Here is a 14,226-nt window from a genome sequence, read left to right as displayed (position 1 = left end):
TACCCTAAGGCTTAATCCAGTGTCCAGTGAAGTCAATGGAAAGACTCCCATTGACTTCACTGGGAGTTGGAATGGGCCCTTAGTTATTGCTTGTGGCAAACCACCCATATTTATGGACCATTGTTGATGTATACCTAAGAGGAGAACCTTAGAGTTCATCAGTATTTCCCCCCTTTCATGTTTCACCAAAGGGACATTTATTCTGCTCATAGCTCCAATTCTGAAAGTTGGTGTCCTGGCATTCTTGTGAGGAATCGTCATGTACCCAGAATGCACTCTGAGTATTTCCATTAGCCAGGGCAGCCCTTGTGGACTCTGTCTTAGATCTCTACTCTGAAATGTGTATCCCGTTAAAAGTTTCAGATCTCCATGTCACGTCTTACTCATTTGCTTGTCTCTCAAAGGAATTGCACTGGGAAGAACTAATTTTAGTTCTAGAATGCCTATGTGATTTGAGAATTGCTGGTGGGACCAGTAAACTATGGTTCAAGTACAGAACTCTGTTGGAGAGAGACTAGGTAAATATATTTCAGTGGTGATTGCATTATTTTAGAAGTTGCTGCTAGTACAACGGTCAGAACTGTTCCTAATGTCAGACTTAGGACAGAGTAGCAGAATCAATATGTGTCCAAGTCAGTAAGTAGGAGATAAAAAGATAAGAATTCTCTGAGGGAATTTTCCTGAAAAATAACTGAGACCCAAATTACGTTACCTTTACATTGAGTCCACAAAGAGTCCTATTAGAGTAAATGAAACCATTTATGGACTGAGATATTACTCAGTGTGAGTAAGTGGATCAGAATTTGGCCCTTTGTGAATTTCATGCACATATTGTAAGAGAAACAGCAGGGGCTTTTCTACATAACAGGCTGTGAGGGCTTGTCAAAACTGAGCACAGTAATTGATAACTTTATAAAAAGAGCCTCTTTGAAGGTTTCATAGATATAAACTTCCACTTTGGCATTCTGTGAGGAGTGGAATCCTGAACTAATGAACAGTCTATAAAACTAGCCTTGATCCTCTAGAAAATCACCTATGCTGAAGATGCAAGCAAGAGAAAGAGAAAGATCAGGCGATGTGTTTTACAGTGGTGGGATGCGGTGGCACTTTTAATGGTGCTGTTCCATAAAAATGTAGGAGAACATATTTTAGGATGCTTTGTCCAAATTAGAAAAATTGGAGAAACTGTTTCTATGTAGATAGAAATAATTGTTTTGACAGAATCTTCTTAAAAACATGTTACAAACGGGCATCCATCCTTAGAGATAAGCAAGTGAGGTAAAGCATGACATGCAGTGCATTATCAAGCAACAGTTACTTCTCATATGTAAGAAATCTAAAGTGCCAGAGTGGCTTGTCTTCTGATATGGTTAGAAGATTATGTATATTGGAAACAGGTTTTAATGTGGATTATTCATTGTGCAAGTTACTAGTCAGGTGGGCCCAACAGCTTCTGTAGATGAAATGGTGTCTATCACATAATGTGGAAAAAAGTAAAGCGCTCCATAAGGGGAAAGAAAAATTTGGCTATGAACATTTGCCACTTTCCAACATCGATGGGTTGCAGAGATTTAAATGATTTTTAAAACCAGAATTGCCTAAAAAGTTATAACTCACTGAAACTACATGGAAGGTGCCTGACATTCTCTCTCTTACATTTTTAGAGAATAGCTTCTATAAAGCAGGCCTTGAATGCACATAACATCAGCTTCTTCCTGAGAGGAGGATACTGGGTCTTAGTGACATTAGCCAGCTCTGATTCAGGTAAAAAACCCAATCTGTAGATTGCTATAGAGTTCTGAGAAACTGTTCTTTGAGAAATGTCACAGAAACTGGTTTCTTCTGCTGTTTATTAATTTAAAATGTACCATCAGAGCAATTTATTTAACAGTTTTTCTTTGTTTGCCTATAACCCTATTAGAAGCTTGAAAATATTTTTCCTCTCACTTTTGTTCTTGGACCCACAGATCCAAACTATAAAAATAGAGGCAAAAAAAAAAATAGAGGGCAAAATAAAGCACATCCTCTCCATATCTTAGGTTTTACTATAGCACCCATCACCGCAGTTTCTAATTTGAAAGTTACTGTAGAAGTCACTCGCATTAAAAGCCCATGTTGTCTAGTCCCTGTTCTTGCCACTAGGGATGAGGAGTCCTGAGTTCCATTCTAGACTCTGTCAGTGTGTGACTGAGCAAGTCAATTGAGCTTGCTGTGCCTCAGTTTCCCTCATCTGAAAAAATGAATATAGTAGTGTTTATGTATCCTATATAATAAAGAAATGTGAAGACTGATTGACGATGCCTGCTGTACCTTTTGAGTTACTTGGAAAAAACAGCACTATCCATGCTAATAATTACATTATTATTATTATTGTTGTTGTAGTAATAATAATAATAACAACATTTAAATTTGTCCTCTCTCCTCCATGAGTTGGTCTGCAAATTAGTTTGTGGTGCTGCCTATCTGAAGAAGCTACGTGGTGTAGTGAAGAGGAGAAAGTATTAAAAAAAAAATCTAGTGGTATTTACTTAAGAGATTCAATCATAAAGCAAGCCGAAGATGATGATTGGTCTGAAAGCAGTTTTATTGAGCTCTTCAAATATATGTCTTTCATTTCAGACTCTCAGAGGATTGGAGGTGGCAGTGGATACTGGGCCATAGTGGTTCTCTTTGTTATCTGTCTAGTTGTAGTTGGGGCCTTCATTCTCTACAAGTTTAAAAGGCAAGTAGACCTTGTATACTTTAAGAACTAGATTTGTTCACGTCAGCAAAACCGCATATCATATCTTGAAAAGTAGACTTTTTTGAAGCAAAGTAATGCACTGACAAAGTCTCTAGCTTTTAAAGCCCATGTTTTTTCTGTGTTTTTCAGACATCAAGGTTATAACTGGTGTTGCTGTAGGTAAATAGCAGCAATGTGGGAGCTCATTCAGCTTGCCTCAAAACAACCACCACAAAAATAGTCATTCTAAAATATCTTCCTTATTATCTGCTCTAACCTAGCCAACCAGGACAATCAATCCACAAGTCTAATGTCTCACTAAGAAAACAAAACAAACCATGTTAGAGTTTGATTACTGAAACAGTGCCACCCAGGTTAAGAATATCTGCCTGTGATAGGAATAAGTAAGAATAGAGTCAGCATGAAAGCGTATTAGGGAAGAGCTGAAGGAGCTATGGAAGTGGCTTGAATGTAAGAAATATATTCATGATGGACAGCTGATACCACAGAAGCTGTGTAAACAAAGGCTTATTCCTTTAAACTCTAAAACATTTTTAATCTACATTTGATTATTGGGATGAATTCATTATTGTTAGGGTGGCATGTTACCAGCATTTTTATATGGATTTATGTATTTGTTTTATTAATTGGTTATGGTCCTGGTTTTAGTTCTATTTTTTTTTTTTTTTTGGTTAGGTACTCAAAAGCCCTCAGACTTAAGCAGCCTGGGAATAAGCATTTATTATCATTGCACAAAATCTACAGGCTGCACTCAGTGAAAATGCCTATTGATTTGGCCCATTATTATTTCAAGATGGATTTTTATTTAAAATAAACATCATTTCACAGAACAGACTAGGTACTATGTTGTGCTAGCGATAACAGCACGATACAGTATTTAACTAAGTTCAAGTTAACAAAAATCTTTGTCATCTCTTTAGACAGAAGTACTTTGTCTCATGTAGGAAGAGTCTCTTGGCTTTCCAACTGAGGAATCTTAAGTTTCTTGATATTTATAATGACTAATTGTTCTATAGGATGAAACACAGAATTCAATATCAAACTCTTTCTACAGATGAATAAAAATAATAAAAATCCATTTAGCTATTTTAGGTTCCCACAGCCACAGAAATCATCATAAAAATGGTTGATATGATGCAATAATATTATTTCATTTGCATGGGGGTTGTCTGTTTGTATTACAAGATCATAAAACTTGGTGGTGGTGTGTATTATGAGACATTTTGATTTACACCTCTTTATTAGCCCTTAAGTTAGAGACAACAGACACAGTTAACAAGTGGCAAAAGAAATATACAATATTTAAGAAAGTGGGAAAAAATTTAATTTTTATTCATTTTGATTCCCTTCTAGAATGTCCTCTTGACTTATTATGTTATGAATGGGACAGTTATTGCAGGGGGAAACTGCAGGAATACCTAGGAATTGCAATACAACTTTAACTTCCCTATACAATGGAATTCCTCAATTGAACAAATCATACTCCAGAGCAGGATCTCACAGCAGCATGCAGTCCCCAGCAAAATTTGATTCTTCTTAAATGGAAAGCAGATGATCTACCAAAGCAGGGTGCTTAGGGGCAGATGTCACTAGAAATGGTTAATCACCTGAAGCAGAGGCTCATCTATGAGTCTGACTTAAATTCATGAGTGCACATGCTTCACAAGAGCACATTCCTCCCAGAATGAAAAATGCGGAGTAAAGGATTCACTAGAAATGAGATTAATAAAAACAGAGCATCTGCAGTAAGCTCTCCTAGAGTATATCTACACAACAATAAAAGACCCGCAGCATGGCCGTGGCTGGCCCAGGTCGGCTGATTCAGGCTAGTGGGGCTAAAATCTGCAGTGTAGATGTTCAGGTTTGGGCAGGAGCTGGAGGTCTGAGGCCCCATGAGGCTGGGCGGGTTTCAGAACCCAGGCTGCAACCTGAACCTGAAGATCTATGCCACAGTTTTTAGCCCAGCAGCCCAAGCCCCGTGAGCCTGAGTGCTGCAAGTTTTTTATTGCAGTGTAGACCCCTAGAGAGCAAACATTATCCAAGGACAAGACTCCACAGAGCACATAGTTTTACAGGACTGGGATCCACCTAGTTGGAGTAGTTGGTCCATCTAGACGGAGATCCATAAGCACAAAGTAGCTAAAGTGTTGCAATCTGAGGCTATAGTTCCTAGCAAACTTCTAAAAGTATTTCAATGATCCAGTTTTATGGTTTTCAAATACAAATCCTAATCTTCTTCCAACCCAGTAGTTAACAAACAGTGTTTTAGACCAGCATTTTCACAATTGTTTTTTATGGGCTGGGAGTGAGGAGAAGAGGTAATTTCCCAAGCAAGAAACCGTTCAGAGAACAAAACTGAATATCTCAGTGGCCAAAAGGAAATCCTCCTCGTCTTGGCTTCAGGCTGTCTGTGTTAGATAATTAACAGGATGCCTCAAGCTATTTATATGCTGCCATATTCACTAGTATGCTCCATCAGCTTAACCATGCAGATAAACTGGGATCATGGAACTTCCTGTCACTGGAACAGCATAAAGCAGCTGGAAGGTTCTAGGGACTCTGGCCCACCCTCTAGCAAGGATCCAGGACCTGCATATTGTTTTTCAAACCAATGCCAACATTGTTAAATGTAATTCAATCAAAGAAAATTTCTCCCCTTCTTTTTCAAATGTAGGTTTATATCTGTGATGTTTTTCGTAGTAGGATTTCTTCATCCTTTCAGCAGCACTCTGAGCAGGCTTCCACAGGCTGGGGCACTGTGCAGTAATATAGACAGACAAACAGCACAGTATCCATCAAGCTAAGTCAAGGGAAAGAAAATTATATTTCACCCCCATCAAAGCTGTCATGTAGTTAATAGACCACTAGCTGAAGGGCTGACATTGTCCTTTTATTTTTGCAACAGCAGGAACATAGGTTTCGTCTTACCAGATTAGACTATTGGTACCTCTATTTAAGTATTTAGCCTACTTTAGTGAGAGTGCATTGATTCTTCAGAGGAAGAGAAAGATCTCTGCCTTTTTCACATTCTCACATTCCTTCCACACACACCCCGCCCACCCATTCATTTTTAAATCCTGTTAAAAATTACCCTTCTTATTTTTAAAAATCACCATAAACTTGCTGCAACCAAACTCACAGACTTTTCTTTGTATTCACCTCCTTGCATCCTCTGCTTGGTTCTATATCGCCAGTCTTCACCCAGTCTCACCATTTTTGGAGCAGAGTTTCTCATCTTTCCTCATCATCAACTTCCCATCTCATTTATAATTTCAGAAGAAAACCTGCCCTTATCTCCCCCTTCGCCTATACTATTTATTATGTTGCATGAGAGCAAATGTAGTCCCAATTCTAGCCATTTAGTTATAAAAACAGGTACTAATACTAATTTAATGATCCATAATATTTCATTAAAAGTCTTCTCAGATCAAAATCATAGCATGCAGTAGAGGCAGGCTTCCAAAATGAATGGGAAAAAGTAAATCATGAGTGCTCTAAAGCACAAAGAAGTCATTCATTTGAACATTAACCCCAAAACTAACACCGCATGAAAATATTCTATTCAATGTGTTATTATTATTGTCATTGTTAGTTAAGTGCTGACAGTATGCTCCAGTAGTCTGCCTGTCTTTGCATTTCAAAATGTTTAACAGTAGGAAACAGTAGGAGGCGGATGAGAAAGAGATGAGCTAACAGATACACTATTCTTACTCATTTAAACCCACTGCTCTATTCCTCATTTAGTGTTTGCCTTCTGAAGCTGGTGATTATGGTTTATTATGCAGTTTTGTTTATTTTCTGGAGGCTAGATTAAGCATTTCTTTAGTATATAATATGCACATGCAAATAGTAAATGGTTTATTCTATGCTGATTAGGATTGTAATGTAGAAAATAACATAGCCCTATTTTTCAGAAATAATTTCTAGAAATGTGTGGGACCGGGAGACCATATAACTCTAAACTCTTATAACTTAGTTCCTTTATTAATAGTTATTTTAAAGCTGCTGGAGCTTTGTTGTAGCATGAATTGTGTTAGGGTACCTAGAGTCTGGTATCAGCATCTTTTTATCATTATTTATAAATAAATAAATAAAATGCCATCTTTCTCTTGAAAAGTATGTTATCTCGTGGTTATGAAGGGTCTTGGAGCCAGGACTAGGTATCTTTGATATATATATATATATATATATATATATATAAATATATATATATATATATAAATAAGCCTTCTCAGCGTGTTCTAATATTGTACAACACTGTGACTACCTCAGCAAAGGGGTTGATAGAAACACTATGGAAATTAAACTACGATCTCACATTACTATTATTCCCAGCTGGGCCTCTGACTCTATTCAGCCTGAGGGTAATTTGCTTTACCTTTCTGGTCCTCAGCAGCTGTTAAATTGGGGTAACCTCAGGAATGCTGTAGTGTGGTATTTCTCAACTGGTGGGTCACGACCACCAAGGTCATGAAAGCAAATTGGCAGGGGGCAGAGGTTACGAGGCACTGAAAATTTTATTACAATGTGAAAATCTTGCTCCCCCAGTTGCTACACACCTTTACCCATGAAGGTCAATATTGTTTGTCAATCTCTCAAAACAACACACACACAAACTTATTGTTGTAAGCACTGATACATTTTACCCTTATATATAAAGGGTAAAAAAGTATCAATTCAATGATTTCAATATATGTAAAATAAAAAGAGGTCGCAAAATTGTTTTAACTTTGAATAAGGGGTCGGTATGCTGCTGCAGAGTAAGACGTGATGCTTTGTCATCCTATGACAGATATTTTGGAAATGCAAGAAATGTTATTTATTCACATGTTTTCAGTGTGGAGAGGGTTTTTATTTTTTTTAAATGTAGTTACTGGGAGTCCAGCAAATAACTGAACAATAAACCAAAAATGATCTGTGTTTATATAGAAATCTTTATATCAAAACCAGGCAAGTTCATGATACCCATCTAGAAAATTCCTGTAATATGTAATAGAATAAAACCAATGAGCTTCTGTAGAAATTAATTGGAAATCTATAGTTATTACTCTAAAATCCTATAGAATTAAATAGAAAATGTATTGTTTTAGTGTTCCATAGGCTGGTTTAAAAAATCAGTGGAAACATTATTCTTTATTTAAATCTATAGGCTTTTTCCATGGGATTGAGGTTAATATGATTAATTGAATACAATATGAAACTAAATTCCATCAAAGGATATTTTTTCCTGTGCTATTTAGGAAACTGCCTGGCAGAAATGTCTATGCCCAGATGCACAATGAAAAAGAACAGGAGATGACCAGCCCTGTTAATCACAGTGAGGACACCCAGAACATCATCCAGGGCGAGGAGTTTATTGATGATGATCTGGATTCTCAAACGCTGGGTAACGCAAGAGGTAATTTCACCTTCTCTTTATCAATGCCTCAATTAATATTTCATTTTGGTTTTTTTTTAAATTATTTTTTAACGTTTGCACTTTTAGCCTCTTCATTTTTATACTCGGCTTCAAGAGGGATCAAATGGTAAACTGCTAACAAGGAAACACTTCTCCTGTTGTCCTCTTTTTTGTTTTGTTTTAAATTCAATCTATTCTGTTCATTTTTTTTAAAACATGCCATATAAATACACAGTACATAAGATAGTATAATATAGTGTCATGAGACACATGTGAACAACATAAGGAAAATGATACAATAAGCAGAATAGATCATAATTGCTGAACTTCATTGGTATTTAAATTAACTCGTGAATGCCCTGAATTCAAAATGTAATGAATTTTAGGCGGAGATAAATGATATGTAGAATGAATGTTTCCATAATGCAGGTTAGATAGTAAGGTGTCTTCTCTTTTAGACACATTAAATTAATTCCCAAATACAAAACTTAATTGAATCCATCCATTTTTTAGTCCTGACCTGTCATTATCCAATGGATAGTCATTAGAATTCTCTGTCAGGAATCTTTTATGAATGTCTCTTAGAGCAGGTGATTCAAAGTTAGGTAAGTGCTTGTCTAGGCAATTCATGATTATGCAAGAATTTTCTCTGCTAAATGCAATGTAGAGACCTAGTCTAAAAATTTCATTACCTATAAAATACTCCAAATGTATTGAGAACACAGAGCATTCTGAAAAGTGTAGCACACAAAAGAAGATCATCTGGTGCTGTTTCTGAACAGCTCTGTGAAAATGGAACATCTGACCCAAAATCTCAGGCTTATAAAACTGGCTGAAATGGGTAGAGGCAACTGTGAGGTTAAATGGCTTCATTAACCCTCCATGGAGGGCTATGTAGGACAGACATCCTGGAAGTCCTCCTTTCTCTCTCTTTTGTTCTTACTATCTATCTCTAACTATCTTTTGTTGTTGTTTTTATTTTCCTTAGCTGAACCATATGATGCTACTTGTTTTGACTTTAGCTTTGATGGAAGGAAAAAAACATAAGTCACCTGAAAACTTGTTTTTGCCCAGATCTGTATATTTTTTGACATATTGCACACACTAAATCATTACAGTTTTCATTAAAACCCCTCAAAGAGAACTTCAATTACACTACAAAACTCTACCAGTACAGTACCACTGCAAATGACCTGGGGAACAAAAATTTTGTGTATGACAAGATTGTTTCAAATTATCTCATCTGTAGAGTAGGGTCCTGAATGCCACCACGGTAACTCTCAGGGTTCCTCAGTTAGTGTGATGCGCTCATAAATCGGGGGCATATATCAGGTGTTCTACAAGCATAATCTTCCTCTTGCCATTGTGGAATACCTCTCACTATTTATTCATATGTGGCTGCTTGGGATAGAGGGTATGGAAATGAAGAAACTCTACCCTGATTCTACCCTAACCCATTCCTTGTAGGCTAGTTTTGGTCTGATCCTGCTCTCCTTACTTAGATAAAACTTCCGTTGTGGTCAGGAAGAGTGTTGATTGAGTAAGGAGTGCGGGACCAAGACCCTTCTAATCAGGATGTCTTAAGTTAGACAGTTTATTTTGATGGGTTCCCCCCCCCCCGCATAGAGATCAGTATAATAGTCTCCTCTCCATGCACAGTAGGGTTTTACAAACCTAGTTTTCTGTTTGCTCTCTCTTTTCATAACTTTTGAATTGTCACAGTACAGTATTTCCAGACTCACCCATCCCCTTTTTTTGTTTTCTATATATTTTATGTTGCCTACTTTATCGCAACCCCCACCTTGGGACTCCTCAACTCCATTTCCTTGCAGTGACTCCTTCTGGGAGAGGTGGAAACTTGAACAGCTACAGAATTCCCTTATTGCTGATGCCGGTCAGTGTCCAGTCCCAGGTCAGTGGCATGTTGAATGGAAGCCTCAGGTTCCATTCTCCTCCCTCACCTGCTCCCCTCAAGACAACTACACTTTTTTAAGCTGCAAAGAGAACCACCTTGTGCTGTCACTGGGATAGAAACACTAGGAATTCACTACCAGCCATCATGAGCAGACACTCTAAAGCACTTATGTAGAAAGTATGCTGTAGGTACACTGAGCTGCTGCACCATCTGCACCTGAACTGTTGTTTGATAAGACCACCATCCAGTTTGATTGACTTGCCTCTGCAATAAAAGGGCAATGTATTGCAGAATGCCCAAAATATACTAATGTTAGCATTTTGTTTTTGTATTTTTTAGGCAATCACTCAGGCGTGGTTTTGAGCATTAACTCCAGAGAGATGCACAGTTACCTGGTTAGCTGATGTTTGCAGCTGAACACAAAAACCGAAAGACTCTTCTCTGTATTGTTTGATTTTTCCCTGGGGATGTCGTCGAATTGCAAACATGACTGTACCTGCTGGTGGAAAGTAGGTTCCTAAACAGTCCTGAAAATACAAGTGTCCATGGTCTGTTACCGGGGGAGGTACTGTAGACTGGGGACTTGTTACAATTCAAACTCAAACTAAGGTAGCAGATTTGTAGCCCTAGGCACACTAGATGCCATCTTTTTCTCTTTTCTGTCTGTTCTAGTTCTTTATGTTCAGTTTTAGAAGGACTGGACTTTAGTTCTTTTTATTGGCTGGGGTGTTCAATGGAAGACTAAAATTCTTCAGCCTTGAACAGTTGACTTTAAAAACCATTGGCTAGTACAAAGCAGATGGCTGGTTGACCGCTACAGATTTGTACTTGTTTAAAAGGTATGAGTACCTGGTCTGGCTCAGCACAAAGAGAGGAATGAGTAAGGAGACCAATGTACTCTTTAGCTCCTCTTCAATCCAAGTTCTTAACTTTAAAACATGTGAGACTATCTAATGAGCTTCAGCTCACTATGTGAGTTCCTGCTATCAATTGAAGAAATAATGTGTAAAGATTTCTTGCAAGTGAAATGAGTCCTAAGAAACCCCCAGAACCACTCCTCCACCCCGCCCCACCGAAAAAACCCCACTGACGTGGTGCTACTTCCAGACCCAGTGCCTTCACTTCTAGAGGCCGGTTTTAAGTTGCTCCTCTATCGTCTTCTAACTTGAGCACCTCCATCCTGGCAGATGCAAGACCAGTTATTATATAATAAACAGTTCTGACTGCCTGTCCCTTTTTCTCTTTTTAAAAGTGTAAATACCTCTTTTAAGTAGCTTTTTGTATATTTTTTTTAAACTTTCTATTTTGAGGGCAGAGGCCCAATATACGTAAGAATTGGTCCCCAGCCTGGTCAGTGCAGCACACCAGAACCTTTAGTCTTACAGATACCTGGAGTTTCCCTTTATGTTCAGTTTCTGCCTGTGATGTCAGGATGGGCAAACTCTCAACTGAACTTCACCGCCTTTGACGTGTTTGACAATCAGGAAGGATCGTAGCAGGGAACTGCTGCGATTTAAGGGATTGCACTTCATCAGTTTCACCACAGGGTGTCACTCTTATTCCCTCATCTCTGAGGTGGGCCATATTTCTGCAGGGATGGGCAATGGAACTGTCAAAGAAGCCAGTTTGGGAAAGGCATGTGGGTTAGTTCAGAGTTTGCTTATCCCCATCTCTCTATCCCTAGGGGTTGAGAGCCCAGAGATCATCACTAAATCCACATTTTGAATGTTGTTTGTATGTGGGGGTTTTTAGGGATTTGTGTAGGAAATGAACCCCTGCGTGGCTCAGGCAAACGTTTGGCATCCTAGTGTATCACAGCTGCCTGGAATTAGGACACTCTCTCAGAAACCTGTCTAATCTTTTCACCTTTGCCTTCTATAGAGGATGAATAGCTCTTTTTACTCAGTGTTGTACTACTGCTTGTCGCAAAGTGTCCGTTCCACCTTCCTCAAAGAGGTGAGCGTCAAGTATATACTTGTGAATGAAGCAGGCCGTCACTAGAAAATGCTGATGAGACAGAATGGCACGATCTAAAAATTCTCCTATGCAGTAGGTCACTCTTCCATGTAGCCAGGGAATTAATGATATCATGGAATATGCTTTCTTCAGAAATATCATATTACCATGCCACCGCCTTCGTGGCAGTATAAGCTCTCACAAAGCTCACAGAATCTATGTGTAAAGCACAAAAAAATCTGGTTTAGGAAGTAACGGTATGAAAGTGGATGGGAAAGCGTAAGGTGCGAATGCTTGAAGAGTGGCAAGTGCATGCCAACTGCTCAGGAAAAGATCTGTTTGTAACCATCTCGTAGAAATTTCATCCTGCAAAGCCATAGAGGGCCCTGCAAACTAGCCTACAGACAGACAGGAAATACTTGAGTTGACAACAGTGTATGCAGGAATAAGTATAATCATGACACAGTCTAGTCATCCATTAGTATCTGAGTCCTGGATTTTCTGAGGTTAAGTGCCAATATAAAATGCATTAGTGCTTTGGAAGCTCTCAGGACTATTGTACCATGGACTTACCCTATTCACCAACTCCTCACTGCTTTTAGGGGAAATGAACTTGAAACAGTATTGCAGACAACTTTTCCTGGGAAGTAAATTCAAAGCTGTTGATATGTACAGGGCAGGAGAGTGGAGGATTAAACGCTTGAATAATGTAAAAAATGGAACTTCTATAATAGGGTCATTTTGTTGGTCTGCCTGCTGGCTAAGGAATTATAGGGACTAGTTCACATACACTAATTTTATGCTTTGACAACTATTTTTATATATTTACAACAGTTTGATTCATGTTTCTGTGGGCAGGAAACTCCTGCTGCGAACCATAATATTTAACTGTTGCACAAGACTGTACTAGTAATTATCATTAATACTTAGCACTTATGTGTGGTGCTTGTAATCTTCCCAGCATTTTCCAATATTAACTAATTTAATTCTTGAAACACACCTGTGAGGTTGGTATAACATGATTCACAAACGTGGTGAGACACCGTTTTCTGAGGCGTTTCAGTATTGTCATGTCTGTGTTAATAATATCCAGTAGATAATAAAGCAAGACTTTTGAGTTCCTGACAAGAATGCTTTTATAATGGATTATTTCTAAAATTGGGAGGATGTCATTCCCATGTAATGTGTCTTGTTTTTTATTTAAATGAAAATTCATACCCGTGGTAGGCTTTGAATCTATTTAACTATGCCCGTGGGAGCATATTTTGTTTTCAAAGGGAAAAAGCGTGTACACACACACAAACGTTTGTATGTCTTTATACAGAGAGATGGACAAATGCACAGAAATATGTATATATACACACACACACACCCCTGTATATATAGTTGTATACACACGTTTATAGATATGCACAGAGGTGCACACACAAACTCTTATAATCACATTACGTTCTAAGTGAGGAAGGACAATTTTATGGCCAAGGAACAGGACTTGGGAAAGAGATGACCTGGGTTCTATTCCTGTGTCAAACAGTCTTTCTGCAAAGACTTTGGTCAAGTCACTTAAGCCCAGATCTTTCAAGGTATTTAGACGCCTAACTAATAGGAATTAACTACCTAAATAACTTTAAAAATCTGCATCTTAACCTGTATGTGCCCATTTCCCCACCTATAAAATGGGGGTGATAATACTTACCTATTTCACAGGGATATTGTGAGGCTAAATGTATCACTCTGTGTTTGAGTTTCTCTGAATGAAAGGACTATAAGTGCAAAGTATTAATAGTTAATTATTTCTTTTTCTTAATTATTGCTATGATTAAAAATATCATTTAAAAGGTTCTGAATAAATATTGAAACCAATAGCCCCAAACAAGAATTAAGAGTGTTAAAAAGCAAAAATGTCATTTCAATCAGACAGCTTAAAGAATAGCTAATTGTTATATGTCAGCATTGTGACATCGCCACTGATGTTGCTAATCTGCATACGGCTTACTAATGGCTTAAATTTACTTGCATTCTGCAATGGTAATGGGTAAAAGGCCTTATAATATGGGTTCAGTGATCTACCCACCACACTGGCATCAGTGCTGATACTACACTATAGCAAAGATTATAACAGCAAAACTGGAAACATCTTGGCCTCATCTACATGTTTTGTGGCTTCCTAGAAATCCAAGTGTATGAAGCTTTAAAAAGCATGCCTTCAGTTCT

At 38.0% G+C, this 14,226-nt stretch overlaps 1 protein-coding gene across 1 annotated transcript in view; it reads left to right on the top strand.

Moving 5' to 3' along the window:
- The window catches only part of LOC137149633 (VPS10 domain-containing receptor SorCS2-like), a 152,669-nt gene extending 142,182 nt beyond the window's left edge, over nt 1-10,487 (top strand). The window contains exons 22-26 of the mRNA XM_067543160.1: nt 1,665-1,764; nt 2,620-2,722; nt 7,984-8,141; nt 9,974-10,053; nt 10,396-10,487. Of these exons, the coding sequence (XP_067399261.1) occupies nt 1,665-1,764; nt 2,620-2,722; nt 7,984-8,141; nt 9,974-10,053; nt 10,396-10,419 (465 nt within the window). The 3' untranslated portion in view covers nt 10,420-10,487. The remainder of the gene's footprint in view (nt 1-1,664; nt 1,765-2,619; nt 2,723-7,983; nt 8,142-9,973; nt 10,054-10,395) is intronic.
- The last annotated feature ends 3,739 nt before the right edge of the window (nt 10,488-14,226 follow it).

Source organism: Emydura macquarii, unplaced genomic scaffold (genome assembly GCF_026122565.2).
Source record: "Emydura macquarii macquarii isolate MOO-44397 ecotype Brisbane River unplaced genomic scaffold, CSIRO-AGI_Emac_v2 contig_794, whole genome shotgun sequence".
Classification (NCBI taxonomy): Eukaryota; Metazoa; Chordata; order Testudines; family Chelidae; genus Emydura; species Emydura macquarii.
Note: the sequence above shows the minus strand (reverse complement) of the source record. Positions and strands in the feature narration are given on the sequence as shown.